Source organism: Halichoerus grypus, chromosome 12 (assembly GCF_964656455.1).
Source record: "Halichoerus grypus chromosome 12, mHalGry1.hap1.1, whole genome shotgun sequence".
NCBI classification, from domain to species: domain Eukaryota; kingdom Metazoa; phylum Chordata; class Mammalia; order Carnivora; family Phocidae; genus Halichoerus; species Halichoerus grypus.
This window is the reverse complement of record NC_135723.1, coordinates 59,635,840-59,662,178: the sequence shown is the minus strand read 5'-3', so window position 1 is coordinate 59,662,178 and position 26,339 is coordinate 59,635,840. Positions and strand designations below refer to the sequence as shown.

The 26,339-nt window shown below is 44.3% G+C and overlaps 1 protein-coding gene across 1 annotated transcript in view; it reads left to right on the top strand.

The window, feature by feature from the left end:
• The first annotated feature begins 1,700 nt into the window (after positions 1-1,700).
• Positions 1,701-26,339, top strand: part of JAZF1 (JAZF zinc finger 1) — a 324,728-nt gene continuing 300,089 nt past the window's right edge. The window contains exon 1 of the mRNA XM_036074494.2: positions 1,701-2,014. Coding sequence (XP_035930387.1) covers positions 1,900-2,014 — 115 coding nt within the window. The 5' untranslated portion in view covers positions 1,701-1,899. The remainder of the gene's footprint in view (positions 2,015-26,339) is intronic.

Genomic DNA, 26,339 nt, shown 5'->3' with positions numbered 1-26,339 from the left:
AGACCCTTGTCTGGCCCTGGCTCCAGTCTCCAGCCAACCGGGTCGCTGGCTCATTATCAGGCCCACCCAGGCCCTGCCCCCACCCACAAATGGGCCCAGGAAACCATTCCTGGCACCAAACTGAACTTCAATGACACAACTGCCCCAGCCTCATCCAACCCAACTCTCATCGCAGCACAAGTCTGTCTCCTTGTGAGCAGGGCAAGAAGAAATGGAGAGAAGAAGGGGAAATGCCACGGATGAGGGAACTAAGCATCCCCAATTTCTGTCAGATTATAAAACTTTTGTGGTGCCTTCACTCTAAAAATGCAAATGAAAAATATTAACAATCTTAGTAACAACATGGGGGATGAATATAGTTGATGGAGAAGGGAATACTATTTCTGTATGTATCTGCACCTGGGGTAAGTGAAATTTGTCCTAAGGAAAAGTGCTAAATTCAGTATACCTGTATTAATTAAAAAATGCACTGTTGGATCATAAACTGCCGATAATGTGCTTTGTTTCTTAGGCACCTGGAAAAGTGCTATCAGAGATTGCACACTTTGCAGGTAAAAATATGAGTGTGGGGCGCCTGGGTGGCTCAGTCGGTTAAGCCTCTGCCTTCTGCTCAGGTCCTGATCCCAAAGTTCCAAGTTGGGCTACCTGCTCAGCGGGGAGCCTGCTTCTCCCTCTCCCTCTGCCTGCCGCTCCCCCCTGCTTGCCACTCCCCCCCCCGCTTGTGCTATCAAATAAATAAATAAAATCTTAAAAAAAAATATGAGTGCAGCTGGGGTTGGGGTGGAGACCAGAAAGTAACCGATTCTTAGCAAAATGCTACCAAATTCAACTTAAGTGTTTAACTGGTCAACATTATGGTTTAAAATGTGTAATCAAGATTGATTGTAGGAGTCTTTTCTCTTTTAAATGAAGAGTAAATATGTCCCTTGACCTTGTTTTTACTCCTTCTAGCCTTAACCAATGCACTGTCCTTTCTGCTGATAATCTTGCTCCCAGAGAGACGGATGAGTCAATTCCCAGACCTGAGATAGGGCAGTGGGGTGCTGTAATTTGGGGAAATGAAATCATTTTAGTTTTTGTTTTCCCAAAAGGAGCAGGGAGTATAACAAACGTGGTACATATGTAAAACACGGGCAAATGCACTTGACAATCAAGAAATCTATTTTGAAATTTAAATAAAGCTAAGATTTTCTTTTGGCCTAGAGGGAAATTTCATTAAAATCAATTAGTTAGTACAAACCTCCAGAGAAAATGACTTAAAAAAAAAAAAAAAGGTTTAAAGAGTAAGGTGCACACAATTACCTTTCCTGGGTCCCCTGTGAATGTCAGTGTCACACCTAGACAGGTGGCCAAGTGCAAACAAATGCCCCCGAGTGGGGCCTGGGTAACTCCCTGAGTTCTCATCGCGGGATGCATTTGTAATTAATATATGTGTATATATCAAGAAGGTAATATACATAACCAGGGAAGCTCCAAACAGACTGCATGTATTACCAACTGTGAAGGGCAGGCCGACAGAGATAAAGTTGGTGGCAGGAGCTCGCAGGTGAGGCCTCGGTCCAGGAGCCGAGGTTGGGGCCGCACAGCTGTTGCCGCGCGCCCTGGTCCCTCCTCCCAGCTGCGGCGGCCTCACCCCCCACCCCCGCCCTCCCCCCGCCGCTCCCGACGCCGCCGCCGCCGCCACCGCCTCCCCTCTGCCTCCCGGTCTCTCCTCGCTCTCCTTCATCGCTCTAGCCCCCTCTCCCTCCGTCCCGTTCTCTCCGCTCCCCTCACCCCGCCTCTCTCCCCCTCCCCCAGCCCCTCCTCTCCTCACCCCACCCTGCCTCCCTCCCTCCCTCCCTCCGCCCGCCGGCCCGGCGCTCGCAGAGCCGACACCAGGGGGGCTCTCGATGTAGCACCATGACAGGCATCGCCGCCGCCTCCTTCTTCTCCAATACCTGCCGATTCGGGGGCTGCGGACTCCACTTCCCCACCCTGGCCGACCTCATCGAGCACATCGAGGACAACCACATCGGTAAATGGCCCGGGGGTGGGCGGGGGTGCCGGGCGCGCGGAAACTCCTGCCCAGGCGAGAACCCCAGAATGGCCAGGGGTGGCCGGGAGGGAGGCAGGCGGCGGCGGGGCGGGAGGGTGTGTGCAAGCCCGGGGTGTGGGGGTGACGGGATGCGGAGGCGCGAGGTGCCTGGGGGGCGGGGAGCGGGCCGGGGTGGGGGAGGGGGCGGGCGCCCCGAGGTGCCGGGGCCGGCGGGCGGCCGGGCTGGGGGGTTCCGAGGGGCGTGCGCGCCGGCGGCGAAGTGGTGGGAGTGGGGGGTGCGCCCCGGCGGGGGGCGGCGGGAGGAGGGACCAGGCGGCGGGGAGATGCGGCGGCGGGGCCGGGCGCCGGGGGAGGGGGCGCGGGGCGGAGGGCGCGGCTGGGCCGGGCGGCTGGCGCTGGGCAGGGGCGCGGAGTTAGTTGGCCCGGTGGTCGGGGCGGCCCGAGGCGCCGGGGGGCGGCGGTGGGGGGGCGGGCGCTGCACGCCGCCCGCTGCTTCCGCCCGGGCTCGAGCTGTCAGGGCTCGGCGGCGGCTGCAGCCGCTGGGAGGTGGGAGCGGGGGGGGGGGCGGGGGTGGCTCCACCGCGGCAGCCATTCCGCTTCCTCCTCCCGCCGCCGCCGCCACTGCGTCCTGTCAGCGCGGGTTGCTAGGTGTGGTGCGTCGGGAGGGGGCGGGAGCCGGCGGCCGCGGGCGGAGGACGCGCCTCTTGCCCTCTCTTGCTCGCGGCGTGGGGCTCGCTCGGCCGGGCCGGGGACGCTGGCCTGGGGGCCCTGGCCACCCACCCCTGCCCTGGCCTGGCGCGGACGCCGGGGCGCTGCGGGCTGAGGTCCCGGGGACGCCCGCGGGCCGCGCCCAAAGCCCCAGGCCGGGCGGCCCCGGAGGCCCCTGCGGCTGTGTCTGCTGGAGAGCAATCCCCCGGGGCCGTGGCCGGGCATTTAAATGTGCCCCGGCTCTGAGATTTGCCTTTCCAATGGTGCTAGGCCCGAGGTGTGCCGGCTGCGCCCGGGATCCGCGGCGGCGGCCTGCGCAGCGCCCGGGGCGCGGGGGACTCGGTGGCCGCGGGGGAGGGGGCGCCGGCTGCTTTCCCTTCCTGCCCGGGACCCCGGGGCCTTTCAACAAGTCCTTGAATTCGCAGAAGTCCTTGCACGCTTTTACATACTCCTGTCCGGAGTTCCTGCGAGGGGAGATGGGTCGGGCTCATTTGGCTCTGGCGATCCAGCCACCTGCAGAAGGTGTGGCTGGTGCCCACGAGTTGTCCTGCGTGGGCTGGAAGGTGAAGGGACCGCGTGATGTCCCATCGGGGCTGTCTAATATGGAGAACCTGTGAATTAACCCCAGAAAGCCATTTCCAAATGAATGCTGTGGATTCATTCATGTGGATGCAACTCACGTCTCTACAAAGTTGTGAGAATAAATCACGACTGCTGTGTATTTATGCACGAATAAAATGAGGCCGAGCCTTACGCTCTTTGCTTAGTATAATCTTTCTCTTTGCACACAGTGGGTGCTTAATAAGCGTCGATTGCTAGTTTAGCATAGGATATGAGGAGCAGGGGCATCCGGAATGGGAAGTAATCATTGAAAATGTCTACCGAATGTCTTTCAAGAAATAATCCTGATGAATAATTGTCCAGGTTTTGAAACTTTTAAAAACATCGGTATAATAGGTTCTGCCATCTCCTCTGATAGAGGTGTGAGAGAAAAACTAGGCAAGTTTTGGTAGTCTTAAAAGCAGGAATTTAACGGAGTAACAAATTTGCTGATTCATATCTGATTGAATAGCCATAACCAAAGGTACTTAAAGGATAAATCAGATTTTCATGATGGGCAGTTTAAAATAATACTAAAACTCCATTAATGCAAAGTTCTAATAGAAATTTTGTAAGTTCAAATTCCTTTCCTTTCGATAATACACAGAAAATAATAGAAACAAATAAATAAAATAAATATGTATTACATAAATATATAAATAAATAATATTTCCCTACTTAGGGAGGGCGGTCATTGCCTATCCCATTCACTTTCACTAAGAGTTATTATAAACTATAATTAATGTAAGGTGAGTAATAGTTTTCCCACATTGCCTGCCTACTTGGACTAGCTGGTTGAAAGAAAATATCAGTTATATTTATTAAAACGTGTTAAAGGCAGTTATTCTTCTTGAGGATTTAGTTTATAATCAAGTAGATGATTTTAAATGGTTGGTGGATCAAAAGAGCTTTCTAAGTTTGCAGAAATTGTTGTTAGTACTGGGTAAACATTTTTAAAAGTTCTGTAAATTTTCTGAAACTCAGCTTTTAAGTAATGGTCATCCCCAAAGGGCTAGTCTTTAAATGAAAATATTGAAGAATTAAGTTTATAACAATAGTTATGACTTAGGCACACTGTGTGGCAAGGCTAACAATGACTGTACTTTGGAATTAGTTTAAAACCAGCCAGCTTTATGGAAGATAAATGTTAAAATGAACAAACACTTGAAATTCCCAGAGGGAAGAGATGAATTTAAACTATTGGGTGCCTTTGCTGAGCAGAGGCCCTTTGCTTTGAAAGAGAGGCCTGTATGCACAAATAAAAATTGACCTGGAGAAGAGTAAAAATATCCTGATTAGTAGGCGGTGACACAGAAATATACTTGATGAGGGGACATGAGTGCAGATATATAGGACCAAGCATTTAGTGAAAGTTCTCTGTGTGAATTAAGGGTTATTTATTTATTGTTTGTGGTTCAGTCTATAAATTTTTGGAGGCAGACGGTTATTTTTAGTGATTGACTTTCTGATTGCGTGTCCTTGTTATTGAGTGGCCACATTAAAAAGATGCATGAAAGGACTACTAAAAGATTTATTTTAATATTATCTTTCATTTTTTCACGGAGCTTGTTAATTTAGTAATCATAAGAGTATTAGAAATATGCTCAGGTGGTAGTTCCATCTTGGGGACCTTTCTGAGTTATTACTATTTAACTACTAGTCAGAATCCTTAGGCAGTGTTGACAAGAAGGTTTGTGGGACTATGGCGTGGTTCTTGTTCGACAGATTTTTCAAGGCCTTTGGTGTGCAAGGCCCACAGTTTTCATTATAATTGTAATACTTAGTTCAGATTAATTAAGTGCAGTAAGTAGAGAATAGCTATCTCTATTCTGTTACATACGTGCATTTAGCTCTTGTTTTTAACCATTTTCCGGTACCCATAGGAACAAGGATTTGGGGCTGTAGGGTCAAGGGAAGTGTGATTTTCCCCATCCTCTGTCTTAGCTCTCTTCTTCCTGGAGGAGTGCAACACCTGTGTTCTGTGTTCCTGTGTTGGTCCTTGCCTTTCATCGCTGGTCTAGTACTGGAGTGCCTGTCTCCCTATACAACCCTGGTATCCCAGCCGAAGCCCTCCCCTCAGCTTAAATTGCCTAGAAATCCCATAGCCCTGCAATTGTGAAGTGTTTCTCAATCAGCTTTGCTCTCCATTCATAGCCCAGCTCCGTTTCCTGGAGACGGGAAAAGCTGATCAAGATTTGTTTGCTTCTTACTGTGAGTAGATACTTGAGTTTGTAGAAACACTCTTGACATGCACATCCTAGATAGGTGAAGCTAAACTAGTAACTAGGAATCACAGAAACACCAAGGGCACTAAATTTAGCACTGAAGGTCAATGTCACAGACTCATGAAATGCCTGCTCTGTCCGTGCATGTCAGTGCTGAGAAATCTTTTGGCTTTTGGTCTCAGAAAGGGATATGTTCAATCATTCTTACTAGATTTGATTATTTGGTACATTTGTAAAAGTACTTCTGCATGTTAAATTTATTTATGTAATAATATATATTTAGTATCTGTTTTATACCAGGCATAGTTCTAGGCCCTTGGTATTTGTTGGTGAACAAACAAAGATCCCAACTTTGGGGGGTTTATATTCTAGTGGTGGGAGATAGACAGTAAACACTCAGCATAAAAATAAATTAAATGGGATGTTGAAGGTGGTTATGGAAAAGAGAGATTGGAGCAGGCTAAGGTAGATTGAGAGGAGGAAGTGTTAGAATTTTTAATTGGTTGGTCAGGGTAGGCTTCACTGAGAAGCTAAGAGGTAATCCAAAACCTTGACAGAAGTGAGGCAGTTAACCATGAGGACATATAGGGAACATCAGGATCCAGGCAGACGGAATAGATAGTGCAAAGGCCCCAAGGCAGACTGCACCTCTTAAGCTGGAACAGAGAATCTGACCCAACTGAGTTATTCTTGTGATGGTACTCAACTAAAAGGTCATTTAGAGCTTTCCCCAGATGTTAGGAGCCTCAGCTTTGCTATTGTTGACTCAGATTTTCCTGAAGAGGCCCCATTAGGAGATGAAATATTGTTGACCTAATGGCTTACGGTAGCTATGACTTGGTGGTTCTTGACCCTGAATGTCAGCAGGTTTCTTGTGAGTTTCATAGTTTCCTCATTTCCAAAACCAAGGGAAAAAATCCATGCTGCTTCATTTCAGAGGGTAGATTTGTAAACCATCTAATTAGTAAAGGTCAAAGTCCCTGGACAGAAAAATAAGGTACTTATTTTACTACCAATAGTGTAGAATTTGGCTTCAACAGTTTAGTAAATATTTGCATTATCGTCTTAAAGTAGCACCATAGTATGCTGAATAGATGGGTATATGTAATAGGTAGTAGGCCCTTATTATTCCCGCTTTATAGGTGAACAAATTGAGACACAGAAAGGTTGCATAACTTGCCTTAAGTTTCCATGGCTGGCCAAGTGTGAACTGGAATTTGGATTTCAGACCGGTAGAGCTGGGCCTATGCCAAATTGCCAAATGGGTGAAGAACTAGATAGTACCGTCCCCACTTCCCCTCTAGACACAATTGGTCTGTGTTCCTTCTTTAGAAAGTGGCTCTGAACTCTCCAAGTGAGGATCATTTGAGAGGCAGCAGAGTGAACACAGCATGTTTGGGTTTGAATATACACTTCTGACACTTGTCAGCCTCCCTGTGCCTCAGTTTCTGCCTCTGGACAATGAGGACAGTAAATAGCACCTACCCCGTGCAGTGGCTGAGGAGGATTAAGTGTAAAGCCCTCATTTACAGTGCAGTCGCCCAATTTCTTGCCATTTTGTGTATTTACCATGTAAGTCTGTTTGTAATCCTACTATGAAAGTCTACAGTAGAGGTTAACAGAATGTGGGTTGTGTCCACCTACAACTATGTGAAATCATGAGGCCCTTCCCAGGAAAGGTTGTGCACAGGAAATGGAAAACCCTTCAGGAGTCCCGCATTGGGGTTACAGCCTCTGGCCACTTTCTGTTCTCTGTGGCCAGAGGTACTTCAGATGCTGGCAGAGGCCTTTGCCACTGTGGACGGGAAAGTGGCGTCAAGGCCAGTGGACTCCAACATGGCCTTTCCTTGTGGCCTGTATTTATTTGGAAAAACCCAGGACTAGAAAGAAGCACTGTGCTTTGAGCTTGTGGGCACATTCCTATGAGGACGTTTCCTGTGGGGAGAAGGAATGACTGAAGGAATAAATGAATGAATGAAAGGCTTGTCACTGCCTGCCCTGCTCTTTGCCTGCACCCTGTGGCTTGGCGGCAAGGTGCCCTGCTACTCCCTCCCATAGTTCCCAAGAAGGTCCCAGGTACGGAGCCAGGTGAGGCTTCAAGTGCATGGGTGTGCGTGAGTGCGCCTACATACCGCACACAGGGTAGGGGAACCCTAAATCTAAAACCTCACAGCATTCTCCAAAGCAGTTTTCCATTTGAGCTAGGTCTCACCTGTAAACAGTCAGCTCCCCCTTTATGGACCGTTGCTAGTGAACATTCGGTCTCATAAATTTCACAAGCTTCTGATTGTTTTCTTGTTGTAGTGTCCATGTTCTCTGATGTGTGACTGAGATGCGCAGACAGAAAAACTGCCTGCAACTGACTGGTGGACAAAAGCCTCCATATTTGGAAAATAACTTCCTTTAGAATGCCTATATTTTGGAAACCTCTCCCATCGTGATAGTACTAGAGATGCAAACTGCTGACTGTTTTCAGAAAACCCAATTCTTCCCAGTGATGACAGTGAAGAAGCCTCATGGCCAGAGCAGGCTGGTGACATTTGATGCGAGGGTCTTTCCTAGGACTGTCTGGAAGCCAAAGGCCTTATGTTTTAGACTGAGATCTGAGAGACAGGACAACGCTATCAAACCCCTCAAATATCCTCCTTTTTTTTCTAGCTTTTGCTTTTAGGACAAGAACCAGACCCCACATTTCTTTCTTTTTTTTTTTTTTTAATGAGTTGTTTTTTTTTTTTTTTAGATTTTATTTATTTATTTGGCAGAGAGAGACACAGCAAGAGAGGGAATGCGAGCAGGGGGAGTGGGAGAGGGAGAAGCAGGCTTCCCGCGGAGCAGGGAGCCCGATGCGAGGCTTGATCCCAGGACCCCGGGATCATGACCTGAGCCGAAGGCAGACGCTTAACGACTGAGCCACCCAGGCGCCCCCCAGGCCCCACATTTCTTTATATTTCTCTCCCCCAACTATCCTGACCCCTGCCCTCAGATTTTGGCAGTGCTGACATGGCCTGTATGCTACCGAACTTGCTGGATTTAAGATAATATATTTTGTTTCATGATGAAGTAATAGATTTGCTCCATGTAGACCTTGCTCAAGTGTTGAATAGCACATGTTGTTTATTTAGAACCTGAAAATCAGAAACTGCAAATGTCAGAAATTTATTGGACATTTGTTTGGAAAAAAGCAAGCCTTTCAATTTTAATATGCTAAATCGGTTTAAAGAAAATTGTATTTTTCCCTTGCACTAAACACTGCCATGTTGCGGTAGTTTTCACCTATTATTATTTTTTTAAAGGCCAGATGCAAGCAGGGACTACATTAATGGATATTCTCTTTAAGGATGAAGTCTTCTCAGTAGCACTCTCTCCACTCTGGCAGGAGTCAAAGTGACTCTTCTTGGGTCACTAACTCCAGACTCTCTGTCCAGCATTGATAGTCTCCTAATGGCCAGAGTGGCTCTTGCCTGGCTCACCCACTGGCCTCCTAGAGGAAGCCCTGTTCATTGTTTGCCAGGCTATAATGGTGACTTTCTTCTGAGACGGACCTCTTTGAGGGGACAAGATCTAGATGCCATGTTTGAATTATTAACATGGAACGACTCACTGTTTCTTTGGTATTATATAGAGAATTGATATATAGATATACTATATAGATAAATGACATATATAGTATGTAAAATACATATATATAATACATTCTAAATGATATATTTATGCACGTATGTGAATATCTCCGCACCCACATGTATATATGCGTGTACATATATATGTGTGTGTGTACATATATATGTGTGTATATAATACATTTATACATTTATATTATATCTCTGCTTACTCTCTGTCTCTCTGTCAAAATCACTATGTATAGTGAGGACTACCACACACATTTTTTAAAAAAGATGTTTTATTTATTTACTTGAGAGAGAGAGAGCACAGGCGGCGTAGGGGTGGGGGCAGGCAGACTCCCCGCTGAGCAGGGAGCCCGATGTAGGGCTCCATCCCGGGACCCTGGGATCACGACCTGAGCCAAAGGCAGATGCTTAACCCTCTGAGCCACCCAGGCACCCCTACCACACACATTTTTGAGTATTTACTATATATGCTAGTACTTAAGACAGTACTTCCTGTTTCCAACGAATTGAAATTTATTTGGAAAGACCAGGTATGTACAGACTGAGATAAATGATGAGTAATTACAGGGACCACAGAGACAGATTTATTGTGAAGCTAGTGAAGCTCAAGCCCCAGGGCCCCACACTTGTACACTCCATGTTTTACCATTTATGAATAGATTCCTAGGACCCACACAGTCCTTTCCAAGGTCCTGGAGGAGCCCTAGCAGTGTGTGCAGCAGCGTGTTCTTGGGATAATAACTTGTAAAATTTGGAAAAGTAAGATTAACAGCAGTTCGTTAACATTTTTCTTTTCTACTCTGACTTCCCCTCTGTAACATATCTCCTTGGGTTCAGTGACCTCGGAGTTGAGAGTATTTTTGAGATATAGCTTGGGGGAACTTGAATTTGGGACATATTTAGTTTGGGCTTAATGGTACATATTTCTGATTCATGGTCATCTCAGTGTCTAGTTAAGTTATTTGTAGCTATCCGAATATGGGAATCACTTCGCAGGAACACCATCCACTGCGCCGGCTCACCTGGGGCCCTTACACAAAGGGGCAGGGCCAGAGGTGGTATTGCAGTATGAATGTATACTATGACATCTACCAGTAGGAATTAGTTTGAAATGTGGGGAGCCAGATGCGAGTCTGGAAAATTCTTCTGTTTGTTAAATGTGTAAAATTCTGAGTAGGGAGTTCAGTTCTTATCTAAATGTAGTTAATATGCAAGTTCCTTCTGTTAGGAATATACTCAATAATGCAATATAGCATATAACATATAATTATATGAATATTATATATTTTACACTTATATATACTTATATATATACTTATATATTATTTATATATTATAAAATTATATATATAATTATATATAATGCAGTGTGAGATAGTATACATTTACAAATGCACTATGTTTTTTATAGAAGTTCTGTGTTTAAGTTTCTTGCTCATTTGGCACACGCATTTATGTATCAACACAACAAAAAGTATTGACAACAAACTGGTTAATGAGTGTCATCAACATAAAGAATATTTGAAGTCCATCAATGCACAAGAAAGCTTGAAATGCCCTGAATTCTTATGGCTCATATATGAGAGAAAATTAATAAAGGTGTTTATAAGTTTGATAGTGATCCTAAAAATTTATATGGCTTTACCAATAAGGAGCTGTGAGGCTGAAAGTAACTTTTCTGAATTATCAGTAATTAAAAATAAGTACTGATCACCCAGACTTGAGGAAAGACTGATTTATGTTTGTGCCTTACAGAAAATGATATTAATATAAATCATTGTCATATGAGAAGTAATCAAAGAATATGAAGCGCAAAAGAAGTATTTATAGCAGTGTATCAGGTGGTGAATTCACATACTAGTTTCTTATTCTGGATTTTGATTTAGTGATGTTTTGGTAATGTTCCCTTTTTGTATTTTGTTGTGATTTCTCAATCTAAATAAATGATGATTTTTGTAATCATTTTGTATTTGTAATTTTTTTTTTTCCGTAAAGAGTCTAAAGCTGCAGACCTCACACAACATGGATCCATTTCTTCGTACCACTTAGGGAGTCACCACTGTGTGCCAGAGATTCTATTAACCAATTTTCATACAATATTTAATTCACCGTCATTGCAAGCCTATGAAATAAATATTATCCCGTCCTAGAAGTACTTCCAATTTGGAGTTAAATACGTTATCTAGTGAAATATGAACCAGAATGTTTATTTTGGTAAGATTATAAAACAATGGGGCGCCTGGGTGGCTCAGATGGTTGGGCGTCTGCCTTCAGCTCAGGTCATGATCCCAGGGTCCTGGGATCGAGCCCCGCATCGGGCTCCTAGTTTAGTGGGGAGTCTGCTTCTCCCTCTCCCTCTACTGTTCCCCCTGCTTGTGCTCTCTTGCTCTCTCTGTCAAATAAATAAATAAAATCTTTAAAAAAAAAAAAAAAGATTATAAAACAAATATTTTCCTTCAGAGCAGAAGGCCTCTCCTACCTCAGAAAATAGCACCATTATGATTGGTCCTTCCCTCTTTGTCCTGTAGTACGGGCCCACCATACTTCAGGGTAACCACTTGTATACTTTGCCTCCCACCAAAACACAGCCCCTACCTGGAGGATGGGCCTTGTCATCTTCCTAGCCTCTTCCTTCAAGAAGTGTTTTCAGAAATGAAATGAAAACAAAAATTGAGAAGTGCTTTGGACGGTAAGAAGAGTAAATTCAAAGGTAACTTTGGGTGGTGAAAAACATCTTTGAAGCTTATCTTCTTGGGAAGTGTGCATATATGAAGAATAATATGTTTATGTGTTTATATGTATGTTTATGGCAGACACAAATACCAGTTATGCAATTAGCCCAAGCAGTTTATATTAAAGGAATTTGAGGAAGACTTTGTTTTTTTAAGTAGATTTGAAAGAGAAATCCATGTCTTTATTTTCATACTTGGGAATTGAACTTGGTGAGGCTTGTTCCACATTGAGGATATTATGAAGCTCAGTTGAATGATTTCTTGCCTACAATATGTGGTTGCCTAGAACATTCTAGGACTTAAACAATGCTGGGACAAGAGCGTATCTTGCTTCCTCTGACCTTTTTGCTGGGGCAGTTTGGTATAAAGGAGGCAGGGGGCCTGGGGGGAGGAGAAAGCTTGCACTAGCAGGATTTTGAATCTTGAATCCAACTACCTTTTAGCTTTTCTAACTTGGACGGTTCTGACAGTCTTCTTGTTTGTATAAAATAGTAACAATAGCTACCGTTTATTAACCATCTACTAGTGAGGCACAGGCTAATTGCTTTTTATGTATTGCTTAGGAAAGCCGCATTTGTCCCATTTAACACGAGACGTAGGTGAAGATACAGAGCAAATAATGTAGCTTATAGTGCACAGCTAGAAGAATGTTCAGGGGAGTAAGGGGTAGGCTTTGCTCCCAGGTGTCCTCCTATACCTTAGTATACAGCCTGTGTTGTGGCCCTGTACAAGATATTTACATTTTAATAAAGGCCCTTATATACCTGGGTATCTCACATACAGAAGAAAGGTTGGACTTCCAAAGGCAGCAATTTGGATCGTTGGGGAGATGCTTTGATAACCTGTCTTCTGGTAGAAATAGAAATGTTTCCAGGGGTACCTGGGTGGCTCAGTCACTTAAGGGTCTGACTCTTGGTTTCAGCTCAGGTCATGATCTCGCGGTCATGAGATCGAACCCGCGTCAGGCTCTGTGCTAAGCTGAGTGTGGAGCCTGCTTGGGATTCTCTCTCTTTTCCCTCTGCTCCTCCCCCCGCCCCCCCAGCTCATGTGCACTTTCTCTCAAAAAACAAACAAACGAATAAATAAGATTAAAAAAAATAGAAATGTTTCCAGACTACTGAAGATGTTTACGGTGGTTGGGAGGGTCCATGAGCATCCCATCATCACAGTAACAATAATGGAACGAATAATTTGGCAATTCTAAAGTGGTTGTAATTACTGGATTGTCTAAAGGTGCTAACTAGTTTTCTCTCCCTCACAGATACTTAACTTATCTGGGGGTGGGAGACTCCTGACAAACATAATACCTAACACTATACACACAAACTTCTCTTTTAGTTTAGGTTTCCAAATTAAAGTATTGGGATTATGTTCGTGTGCATTAATTTAAAAATTTGTTTGGACCAATGATAACCTAATGGGACCCAGCTATAAGCACTGTGAATGAAGAGCTGAAATCCTAGTCGCCTGGGTATGTGTAGAGCCTTTCCTGCTGGACGCTTCCCTGGTGTCCTTCACAGAGCGCTTTTCAGGTCCTATTCATCACCAGGCCTTAAACAGCTGGTGCAGGAGCACATCTGGGCTTAAATCGAAGCACCGTTTTTCTTACCTAATCATTAAGCGAAAGTCTCTTGAATGCTAATCCAGCTGCCTGATTGTCAGTACATAGTGTAATTATATAAGTAATGGCAAAAGCAGGGAAATTTGTAAAGACATATTTGTACAGCTTACCATTAAGTAAACTGAACAGCATGGTAATAAGCATAAATAAGCATAAATTATGCCCATGCTTCTTCAGGTATCAAACATAAAATGAAAGAAATGGGGTATTGAAGTTTCTTTGTAAGCTGAGGACCTATTACAGAAAGCCTTCACCTCAGAAATTCTAGATGAACTTCTCTAGGCCCCTCCTTTCCCCAGCTAATCTCACTTTATTGAGATAACTGACAGGCCGGTGGACTGTAGACTAAAATTCCTCTTCAGGGCTCAGCAGATATCTCGTGGGCATTTATTTCATAGGCCCCAAGCAATCTATAAAGAGTTTCAATTTTAGATCTTTACCGAGGAGATCTTTTGGTAGGATATTTCTGATACTAGACATCTGGAGTTTGGCACCAACTCATTGGTTGACAGTGTTTGCTTTACACTAATAAGTCTCAATGTTCTGCCTGAGCTGGAAACTCCCTTTTGTATGTTGGCCTCACTTCAGCACTGAGCACTTTCAGGGACCCACACCAAAATATTTGTTTGAAATATGGGAACACCAGACAAGAAATTTGGTTAAGGGAAGTTATATGGACATTTCACATCAGATGTTAGAATAAAGAAATAATACTTTGTCAAAACCTGGAAAAATAATGGCACCCTAAGTGTTAATGTATTATATTGTAAAGTAATGAGAATTCTTATCTGTGGCCTGCGGCAGTCAGTCCTACTGATTTATAAGTGCCTGTATGGCAGCAGTTTTCAATATGAGTTGTCATCAGAATCACATGGGTAAACCTGGAAAAAGTAAGGATAGCTGCCTGGCTCCACCCCCAGAGCTTCTGATGTGATTGACGTGGGGCGATCTGGGTCTGATCACCTGTCAAAGTTGATTCTGATTTGTTGTCAGAGTTGGGAACCCGTTGGTTTACACAAATGGAATAACTAGCATTGCAAAGATTGTGGATTTTCTTTTTTTAAAGGAATAACGCTTTTAAAGTGGTGTGACCTTTTTGGGTTTCAGTTCACTAAGTGTAATTTTTAGTTTTACTGGAGGCAAGCATTTAATATAGAGCAGTTTTGAAGACGTGATGCTATGTCAGGTATGGAGTTCGAGCAGAAATGCCCAAACTGGGAAAGCTGTCTTCTAAACTTCTCAGACTCGATGCCCGCAGGACACAGTGTATGAGCAAAGTGACCAAATTCAGTCTAATTGGGAGTGGTCCCCACCACTCTGGCAAACTAGAGGGAGCCCTGGCTTTGCTTACGAAGGCAGCTTCCACTCACCTGCAGCCCAGTGTTGTCAGGTTGGAGTGCAGGCAGTTGGCAGATCCTTGTCCTTATTTGGGAGAGAGAAGCTAGGAACTAAGATTTTTACAGGAAATCTCTCTTCTTATACTAGTTTGCAACCAGTATAGATGGTTTTAAAACACTGTGCAAGAAAACTATTCCACTCCTGCTAATCACTGTATTTAATAAGATACTGATGATAGGCGTGTGTTTTAATGGAGTATGTATAGATGCTGAGATGCACAGTAAATGTTGAAGACTGTTGTTTCCAGCAAAAAAGCTATACAACCTACAGAAGGTGTAATGGAAAGAATAGTAGCTTGTAATTTTGTTTTGTTTTTAAATTTCCATTTCTTTCCAGAAAATGGTTAACTAATTTTTAAAAAATGAAAACTTTGTGATTTCAAATTTTTCTTTTATACTATACAAAATTCTAAAAAATGAACTTAATCCTGAAAGTATATTAGGATCATTATTGGGTGCATTTTCTCCCCCTGAGGAAAAAAAGCAGGACGACTCACTCTATCCTGCGAGTTTTCATCACGGCAAAAAGATGATTTCGAGCAGATGAATTTGAGCACTGTATCACAGAAAAGCCAGGAGGAAACTTAGAGGTGATCTAGTCCAACTAGCTAATTCCGTAGATGAAGAAGCCGAGGAAGTTAAAGTCATGAGTGGGCAAGAGTGCTTGGCCAAGAGGAGCCGAGAGAACAACAGTAGAACAGTGGTCCAGCCTGTGGTTACGGGAGCCAGCTTACCTCCCGTGGGATCCTGGCTTTGTTCCTTCTGTCAAATATAAAACCTCTCTGTGCCTTAATTTTTTAAAAAAATCTTTAAAATGGGAATAATGGTATATATCTCAAGGTGTGGTGAGACACCACATTTATTTGGTATGTTAGCTGTTGGAACTCTGGTGAATTCTGAAAAAAGGAAGCTCTTCAGTGAGCCCCCTTCCTTGCCTTCTGGAGGAAGCTGTGTGGGAGGCTTTCCTGTGGAGTGAGTAGCGGTATGGCCCTGAACCCTGCTGGCTAGGTGACCTTGGCCAAGGTTATTTAACTCATCTGGACCTCAACTTCTGTCAGATGAAGATAGTATTTATCTCAGAGTGTTGTTATGAGGATTAAATAAAAACATGCATATGAAGGGCCTGGCAGCTAAGGAGGCATCCTGTAAATATTAATGCTAATATTATCGTACCATCTTCTTGCGTCCATGATGCTGCTGCTGGTGCCCCATTCTGCAGATTCTTCTCCCCTCTTTATGTTTCCATGATATGATGGAAGAAGAAGAATCAAACTAACACTACACATTTCTGTTTTTTGTTAAGCATTTTTACTTGGAGATATTTGATGAAATTTGATTTCCCTGGTAGAGTTTTGGTTTGTATTTGTGTAAGTCATACTGAGCGGTCATAGGAATCCATGAGCTGTTAAAACATTCCACACACAAATTCTTGCTGTTTCAAAATATACCAGCCTTAATTTAGGATTGTTTATCCAGATTTAAGTTTTTGAGATGTTAGATCATGTGATTAGAAAAATGACTTCCATATTTGATAAATACAATTTTCTATTTGGGAGAAAAGGCATTTTAAGAGTCTAGAGAGGTTTATTAAACTATATAAACAGAAAACATAATTTTTTCATGTTGCACCAAGCAATGGAAAAACAGGAGATGATTTTGTATGTATTGTTTGTAAAGGTTTATTGTGAGTCATTCGAGAGGATTTGTGGGGCTTTTATGAAGCAGTCCAAGAACATGACTATAGGAATCTAACCAAATGCCATGCTCTCCTGGCTAAGTGGCTGTGCATCTCTTTAAAAACAGTCCTTGAAATGTCACATACTGAAATGCTGGAAGCTTCTCTGGGAAGTTCCAGGATAGGCCTTGTTTTAGAAGGTCGAGTGGCAATAGTTGAGTTGTGTACTGATTGCAGAGAATATTTAACTTCTTTGTTTCTGAATGGTATTTGACAATGACTGAAATCATTTTCAGTCCTACAGAATATACTGCCAGTGGTTTTCCCCCTTAAAGAGTGCACTAAGATCTGATATAGTTAACCAGCTGGTCCAGGCTTATGTGACTTCTTTGTAGTTGAATAAGAAAATTGTTTCCAACTATATTGTTGAGGGTCCCTTTAGTTATTTTTTCTCCCTCCCCATGGATTCTATGCATTGAAAGATTTTTGTCCAACAATCTAATTTAATAAGTAAATGCTTTCTTTTTCTGTTTTTTTTTTTTTTTTTCCATGCAGCGACTTCTGAAACTCCCGTTTATATATTTAGTAAGTATTTATTGAGCGCGAGCTATGCGGACACTCTCCAGGAGCTGGGGTATTGTAGTGAACCACACACAGTCCGTGCTCATGGGAGCAGCAAGAAAAAAACACAAATCCATAAGATAACTTCCAAGTCATAAGGCTGTGACGAGAAGACAGAGATTGGGAGGCCTGTTTGAGAGGTCTGGAATGGCCTCTGAGAGGAAGCCATCTCGGAAGGGACCTGAACGAAGTAGGGACATGAAGGAGCCATTCAGGTCTCAAGGGGGACGTGTTTCAGGCCGGAGGACCAGCAAGGACAAAGGGTCAGAGCAGGAGTGTCTGGTATGTTTGAGGAGCAGCAAGGAGGCTGGTGTGGTGGGAGAAGATGGAGAAAGGAGGAAGTGGTTGAGGATAGGATGGGAGCCATCGTCAGGACCTCCAATGGAGACCTGTGTGTCAGCCAGTGTCACCGAATAGAGTTAAAATAATTCCAGCCACGGGGCGCCTGGCTGCCTCAGTCTGTGGAACATGCAGCTCTTGATCTTGGGATCGTGAGTTTGAGCCGCACATTGGGGAGTAGATCGTACTTAAAATAAAATTTTAAAAAATCTTAAAAAAAATTAATTCCAACCTTAACAATGATGTGGAATGTTGTTCAGGTTTATTATGGTTATAGTTTCCACTATGCTTTCTGTAACATTCAAGTCACTCAAGGACTCCATTACCCCCTGCAAAGCCACGTAGAGATCTGGGAAACTAACTGGCCTCTAGATCTCTTCAAATCTAGTTCACTTTTTGTTCAATCCTAAAAATCCCATTAATATTTCAAGATCTAGGGGCACCTGGGTGGCTCAGTCGTTAAGCGTCTGCCTTCTGTTCAGGTCATGATCCCAGGATCCTGGGATCGAGCCCTGCATCGGGCTCCCTGCTCCGCGGGAAGCCTGCTTCTCCCTCTCCTACTCCCCCTGCTTGTGTTCCCTCTCTCGCTCTGTCTCTCTCTCTGTCAGATAAATAAATAAAATCTTTTTTTTTTTTTTTTTTAAAGATTTATTTATTTATTTGAGAGAGAGAGTACATGAGAGGGGGGAGGGTCAGAGGGAGAAGCAGACTCCCTGCCGAGCAGGGAGCCCGATGCGGGACTCGATCCAGGGACTCCAGGATCATGACCTGAGCCGAAGGCAGTCGCTTAACCAACTGAGCCACCCAGGCGCCCCAAATAAATAAAATCTTTAAAAAAAAATTTCAAAATCTATAGTGAAATAAAAATTTTTGACTAAAGTCATTCATTTGACTAACGTAACTCATGTAGTGTTTGCTGTTTTATTTTGGAGTGGAGTGAAAACAAGGATTATCAATAATCATGATGCATTAAACAATAATGTTTGGTACCTGTCCTAACCTGTGACCTATGGATTTCTTTAAAAAATTTTTTTAGGAGCTTCTTGAAATCTTGCTAGACTTTAGTGATGGGAGTATTGGCAGAACCGGGGGCGGGGGTAGGCTGTGGGGAGAAGAGAGGAGAGAATGGTCTTGGCAGTAGTAACCTAAAACATATTGACAGAAGGACAGAAAAATTACTGAGGGAGATTATAGGGACCATGAGCCTAAAGATACTATTTCACCATCAGTACCCTTTTTATTCTGAAATTTTAGTATTTTATGTATCTCTTCCATGAAAAATAGATCCTGGTTTCTCTTCCACATCTGTATCATATGGGGAGACATTAGCATAAACATTTCCCTGTCAGAATGAGCTTTTGTATTTATTGAGGGTATATGAACCTGTTCTCTACATTTTTTTTTTTAAGATTTTATTTATTTATTTGAGAGAGAGAGAGAGAGCGTGAGCAGAGGGGAGGGTAGAGGGAGAGGGAGAAGCGGGCTCCCCGCTGAGCAGGGAGCCAGACACGGGGCTCCATCCCAGGACCCCGGGATCATGACCTGAGCTGAAGGCAGACGCTTAACCGACTGAGCCACCCAGGCGCCGCTGTTCTCTACATTCTAACCTGCCAGAATCTTTTTTCAAGTAATTGAGAAATGGCATGTTTTGGGTGACAGGATGCCTGTGCAGTCCAAGGGAATAATCACACAGTATGCTTTACCCAGAAATACATAGATTTGTACCTGTAATTTAGCCTTTCCAGTTGATATAAAATGATGATGCCATTAGTCAGCTACTGCCACAGTAATATAGCCCAGAACTCACTGGCTCTCAACAGTAAGCAATTACTCCCATGCTCCGTGGTCTGCAGGGTGGTTCAGCTGGGTGGCTCTGCTTCAGGCTGCCGGTCAACTGATCCTATGTAGGCTGGGCACAAGTCAGTGGACATGTGTTCATTTTGGGACCAGGCTGAAGGGCCAACAGCTACTAGGGGCATGCTTTTCTCACGGCAGACCACGGGAGCACAAGTGCTGCACCACACCATGGAAGCTCATTTAAAGGCCTCTATTCATGTCATGGCCGTAACGTTCCTTTAGCCACATCAAGTCATGTGGCCAAGCACAGAATTGATAGAGCAAGGGAGGGGGAGAGATGTAAGCAGACAGTAATCCATTATCACAGATACTGTTTAATAGAAATAGAAAAAGTCCAAAAGGATTTGAAATTTAATACAGAAATATAAATTTCCCCTAAAATGATTATAATACTGTGTAAACATGAGATTGCTGTCCCTACACCTTCCTAGAGAATGTGGGAGGCATACATTGGGACTCCCCAATAAGGAATGAAGAAGTGTTTCACACAGGGAAATTAAGACTTAAAGTAGAAGTAGGGGCACCTGGCTGGCTCAGTTGATAGAGCACGTGACTCTTAATCTCAGGGTTGTAAGTTCAAGCCCCACATTGGGTGTGGAGCCTACTTAAAAAATTTTTTTAAAAAGAAATTTTTAAAAAAAGCAAAAGCAGTTAAAATTATTTCTCCTTAGTCACAAAAAAGAGGGGAATCTCCTTCTCTGGTTAGGGATGAACCTTTTCCATTCTGAGGTTATGTAAGAATTCAAAGACTTTAGGGTGCCTGGGTGGCTCAGTTGGTTAAGTGTCCAACTCTTGGTTTCGGCTCAGGTGATGATCTCAGGACCATGAGATTGAGCCTTGTGTGGGGCTCTGTGCTGTGCATGGAGCCTGCTTAAGATTCTCTCTGTCCCTCTCCCTCTGTCTCTAAAAAAAAAAAAAAGAAAGAAAGAAAGAATCCAAAGACTTTAATTTGGGTAGCCTCATGTGCCTGTCTTCTAAGTTCCTGACCTGTTGACAAGGCTGAGAAGGTTGGGTACCCTAACTATGATGCCCTTTTCCAGCACAGAGAGCTTCAGAGAAGCTTTGGGACTGCCTTATGGGCAGAATCTTACGACCCTTCTCTTCCCCCAGTTCTGAGCCAGCATCCCAGAGGATGGGACAGGGCTGACCTGCCAGTCCGAAACCTCCTTTCCCTCTATTCTACATCACACCTTCTGGTGGCTGAGGGAGTGGTCACTGGGATCACACACCCCAGGTTCTGGGTGGGCTGCTCTGTGACTTTGGGCAACTTACTAAAGTATAATTTTCTCATTTACAAAATGAGAAATGTGATATCCACGATACAGGGCTGTTACGAGGGTTAAGTAAGTGCTGAGCCCTAGTGTGTCTGGCACATGTGAAACATTTAATAAATAATGAGCTGATGCTATAATGCTTTATTATTATGTGGCGTAACAGGTACTATGGACGATGTTCTGTTATTGTTCTTTCAGTATGTCTGTGTCTCCTCACTAGATTGGGAGACTCCAAAAGGCATGATTCATGGCTCTGTGTTTCATCTCTGTGTCCCCATTATGCAATAGCACCAAGTTTATGATGTAGGAACGTAAACTGATATCCACTGAATTGTATGCAGACAAGTATCCTCTACCGTGAAGCCTTCAGCTCCAAGGACCAGATTAGATTGTTCCTAAAAACAGAGTTAGTCATTTTTTTTCCCCACTTTCACATTTTGCCTGGAAATACAGACTTTTGAAGCCATAGGAATTTAAAGTCTTTGAGTTAGTTCCATGCTTTGCCTTTAATCAGACACTTTCTACACACTCAAGGAAGCTATGCCTTTGTTGTATCAGAGGAGTTGAAAACAGTATGCAGGCTGATCTTCATGGTGTATCTACAAGACTTAAAGGGCATATAAAAAATATTTTGTTCTCATAGTCTAACTCCTGTCCTAACCCGTGAGTTGGCTCTCAGATTGTGTCTGTGATTTTTATCATCAGCTTGTTCAAAAGTATTATAAATTTTCAGCTCAGTCATTTCTCCCAAGGAGTGGATATACCAGGATAAAAGACTCAGCTATCATAACAAACAGGCCCAACATTACATAGATGAAAGGTCCAGGAAATTTCTCTTTCCCATAAGGATCCAGGGTAGTGAGGCAGGCTACTCAGCTCCATGTCATTCCATCTAATGTCTGTTCTCCCAAAGTCTACTCTTTTTCTATATGGTACAAGCTGTGTTCCCTAGGGTCCTTCCCTGAGGATGAAACTTTGTATTCATTTTGGGAGAAAGGTAAAGAATGTGGAGGATTGCACATGTAATGTGCTGTGGCCAAGGCCTTCAGGGGTAACTTGTCATTCCACCCTGTTGCATCGGTGAGAACCTAATTGCTTGGCCACTTGTAGCTGCGGAGGCCACATGTAGCCCCCAGTGAGGCCTAATGAGAATTCTTTACCGTGGAGTATGGGCGGGCCTGATTTGGGTGGACAGCTGACAGGTTCCCACCCTGGACGGACAAGTAAGTTTGCTTTTGAGAATTTTGCTTTTATTGATTAGCTAATATATATTCTAGTAGTCAAATGGGGAAAGAGTGGGTGGTTATAATAATAACAGGATTTACAATATATTGAGCTCCAACTATAGGACTACTGAGTCCACCGAAGGACTGTGAAACACAATTGAATGTATTCTCTCATTTGACTCTCTCAGGAAGGCTGTGAGGGAGGTGCTATTGTTGTCTGTAGTTGTAGGTCAAGACACTGAACCTTAAGGAGGGTAAGTAATTGTCTAGATTACGCAGCCAGGCCTGCTTAACTCCAAAGCCTTCACCATACTGCCCTGGGAATGGTGGGGTCCTTAGGAATAAAGGATAGCTATAGACTGCTTCTGATTCTGGCTAGTCACTAGCCAAGGCTATTGGGAAAAGCGGTGGGTTCTCTGGAAGTATTACCCTCTGTTAGGGATTCCACAGGACTTTCTGCTTTGTACACGGGCCATGGTGAACTTCACGATTCTCTGTGAAGGTCAAGCGCACTGCTTTCTGCATTCTGTTTCTGCATGTCACCCATGACCCCTCATTCCTATGATAGCGGTAAAGCCCCATTAGCACACACGTTCTGTACTTCCTTGATAATGAGGAGCACCTGGGAACATGGCACAAGAAGGGTCAGTAGTTGAGATTGGAGTTCTAGTGTGACTCTGACATCAACCTTGAGTCTCCATTTCTTGGGGAGTAAAATATTTGTATGGAGCTTAATCACTGGTTTTCCAGGAGCGCTTCTTGGGGCTCTAGGATTTCTATAGAACTACATAGTAGTTTTAATCCCCTTCATACAGAGACTTGGGGTGTTCTTTTCTTAGATTAAAGGATTTTTCAAGTTTAAAAGAAGTGAAAACCAAAATGCCAGTTACAGTGACAGTGGGCTAATATACGTTGAGTGCCTAGTGTACTAGGCGTTACTATGGTTCTGAGTCCTTCACACAAATTAATTGACCTATAGGGCACACCCATTACTATTCCCAGTTCACAGATGGAAGAGATGAGCTACCGCGTAGTTAGATAATTGCCCTCTGTCACTCACTGAAAGCAACCAGAGTTCAAACTTGGGCTTTGAGATCTAGAGCTACACGACAGTGGGAATGGATGCTTTCTGAGGTTCCCTTTAGGTCTAAAGATGCTGTGGTTCATGCCTCTTGCCGCATACAGACAGCTCAAGAATTTCTCTTCTCCAAGGAAGACTCCTGAACAGCTCAGTACCTCCCTCTTCACTTGATCTCAGCCAAAAGGCCAGGAAGCGATACTACCTCCCTCTTGACAGAAGCCGAGTGTGAGTCAGAAAGGTCCGTATCTTGTTGATAATTTCCGAAATCCTGTAGTCTGCTCCTCACCACCTGATGCAGCATGAGGTTCTGTTACACTGGAGTTTCTGACCGTGGAGCTGCTTTGATAAATACACGAAAGACTTCCTAAAACACAGCTGGTCCTGGGGGGCGTGGGGTGGGCCATAAAGGAGGCCACCTTCTCATGAGATGCTTTTGGTATGCAAGGAATGGCCTCCTGGGATGGATCAAAAATGATGCTTTGTGGCTGACAGTGCTATGAAGGGCATCTTAGAATCACAGAACTTGACAGCAGGAGGAGCCTTTGAGGACATGTAAGCCAGCAGCCTCCTCTCGCTCAGCCAGGGCACCTGCGCCGCCCCACGTGCCGCACACACAGCGGGGCGCACAGCCTCGGCTCTCGTGGAGCCTGCGTTCTAGATGGGGACCCAGATAAGCAGCAGCAACAAAACGTGTCCTGTTAGGTAGTGGTAAATGCTGGAGAGGACAGTAAAGCAGAATGAGGGCATAGGGGGCACCTGGCTGGCTCAGTCGGTTAAGCGTCTGCCTTTGGCTCAGGTCATGATCTCAGCATCCTGGGATTGAGCCCCGCATCGGTTTCTGCTCCGCGGGGAGCCTGCTGCTCCCTCTGCCTGCCGCTCTGCCTGCTTGTGCTCTCTCTCTGTCTCTCTGTCGAGTAAATAAATAAAATCTTTAAAAAAAAAAAAGAATGAGGGGTAGAGAATGACAGTGGGGGTTCAGTCTGTGTTACATTTTAGATGAGGTATTTATGTAAATCAGTGTTTCTCAACCCTTTATTCATTAAGCCCCTCCCCAGGAACTGCTGTAGACATTGTTTCCTATCCGTCCTCCACCCATGGAAATTTTCATACTACAGATGTACTGGGAGGTTTTGGGCTGGATACATACCTGTGCTTTGTGTACAAAGAGAGAAAGGGATTCCACTGCCCCACCCCAGTTTTCACCACCTTGGGGGCAGTATCATCCATCTCTGTTAAGGCCTTTTTGCTCTTACAAACAAAACTGAAGTAGCTGCTTTTAAAAGATCACAGTCTAAAGGAAAAGAACTTTTAAATCCCCAGTATAATTATGTATGTTTTTATGGATGAGGAATATCAGGGCTAAAAATTGGGTAAAAATTATAAAAACTGTTTAGGCCTTAGGAGTGAAGTCTGGCCCACTAGACTCTAGTTTGCATGCAATATCCAGGATAACAGGCTCTGTATACATTGGGACGGGTGCCATGGGCTCCCAAGGCTCACCACCCCCACCCCTGCCCGCCACCCTTGATAGGCTCCTTATCTTTCAGGTATCATCTGCTCCGAGGCTTCCCCTCTACCTCAGCCAACCGAGCAGCCCGCGCTCCCTCCTCATGCTAGCACGTTACCCAATTATACTCTACCTAGGACTGGCCTCTATTGGAATCCTATTACTTATGTATTTGTTCATCTATTCTCTGTCTCCCTCATCAGGATGTGAGCTCCCTGAAGCAGAGACTCAGTCAATGCACTGTTGTTTCCTGGGTCCAGAGCCCAGGTTGGTACACTGAGATGCTCTGACCAACTGACTGGCTGTCAGACATTAGTGGAGAGCCAAAATGAGGAGCCAGGTTCCCTGACATCTCTTTGAATGCTCGACGTCACTAGGCCTGACTCCGAGTCCACGTCAGACTGAATGCTGAGCTGCAATCAGTGGTAGGGCCACATGTACAGAGGACCAACTGGGAGGTATAATAGGATCGGAGTAAACCAATGGTGAGGGGACCTGCAAGCAAAACCGGCTTTCCCAGAATCCCCTACAAGACACCATCTTGATCCTGTGATTGTTGCTCCTTTAGAGCTGAGAATTCTCTGTCTCGGAGTTGTGCACTGTACTGATATGGCTCTTATCTTTATTTAGTTGTGCAAATAGGATCTAATTTGGGGCCACCTGACCACAGTAGCTTAGGTAAAAGAATTCTGGATTTAGCTTGTTGCTCTTCTGCAGTGACCCAGGATGTTCATGCCAACTGAGATCCCTACCATTCTCTTCCTCTTTACCTCATGGTCCCAGAGCTCTTAGTTAAGGCTCCCTGATTTCCAGGCTTAGAGGAAGGCCAAAAGGGCTTTCTGGGAAGCCCTATGCTATGCCTACATTACACTGGCCAACAGTGGGAGGTAGCCTATTGACCTGGATGGGGAGGGAGAGGCTTGTTTGCCTGTTTACCTCCTCTTGGTCCCTCATGAGCTATGGTTTTGGGGAGAGGCCTGGGCAGTGTTAGGAAATGTGTGTGTGTGTGTGTGTGCGCGCGCACGCGCACACACGTGCACACATGTTCATTGTGGCCTTTCTCCTAGGCCCAGGTTTCCCACTCCCATCTAAGCTTGGGGAGGCTAAGAAGTGTGATCCTTCTGCAGGATCCATTGTCCAGGGTTCAGTTATGAAGTAATGAGAGAGTAGACATCAGGCAGTCTCTTTTGCAGCCATCAAGATCGATGTTGACCCCTGTTCATTCTGCCGCCTTAGAAGGTTAGCAAGAAACACGGAGTTGAAGCTTACATCAGGGATTTCAAAAAAAGGACTCTTCCATTTCTTTAACTTTTTGTTCATTTTCAACAGTCCTAATATCTCAGACTATCTCACACCAAAATGTGATTTTATATATGAAGCTGCATGGTTTAGAGTTACACGCTAAGCTTTCTTAACAGGGACCCTGAAATGCCATTGCTCAAAGGGGGTAGAAGCTTCTTTCTGTGTTGTTAACAGAAGTAGACTGTGGTTTGGGTGGATAGTACCTCTACTCCATGAGGCTCTTTGAGGATAGCTTCCTTCTCTGCTGTTGCTCCATCATCCTCTAGGGCATGGTTGGTAAATTATGGCCCATGGGCCAAATTTGGCCTGTACTCTGTTTTTGTGTGGCTCACATACTAAGAATGGTTTTTGCATTTTTAAATGGTTGGAAAAAACATTTTCTAACATGTGAAAATTATATGCAACTCAAATTTTATGTCCATAAATAAAGTTTTATTGGAACACAGCCATACTCATTTATTTTCATCTTGTTTGTGGTTGCGTTTGTGCTACAATGGCAGAGTTGAATAG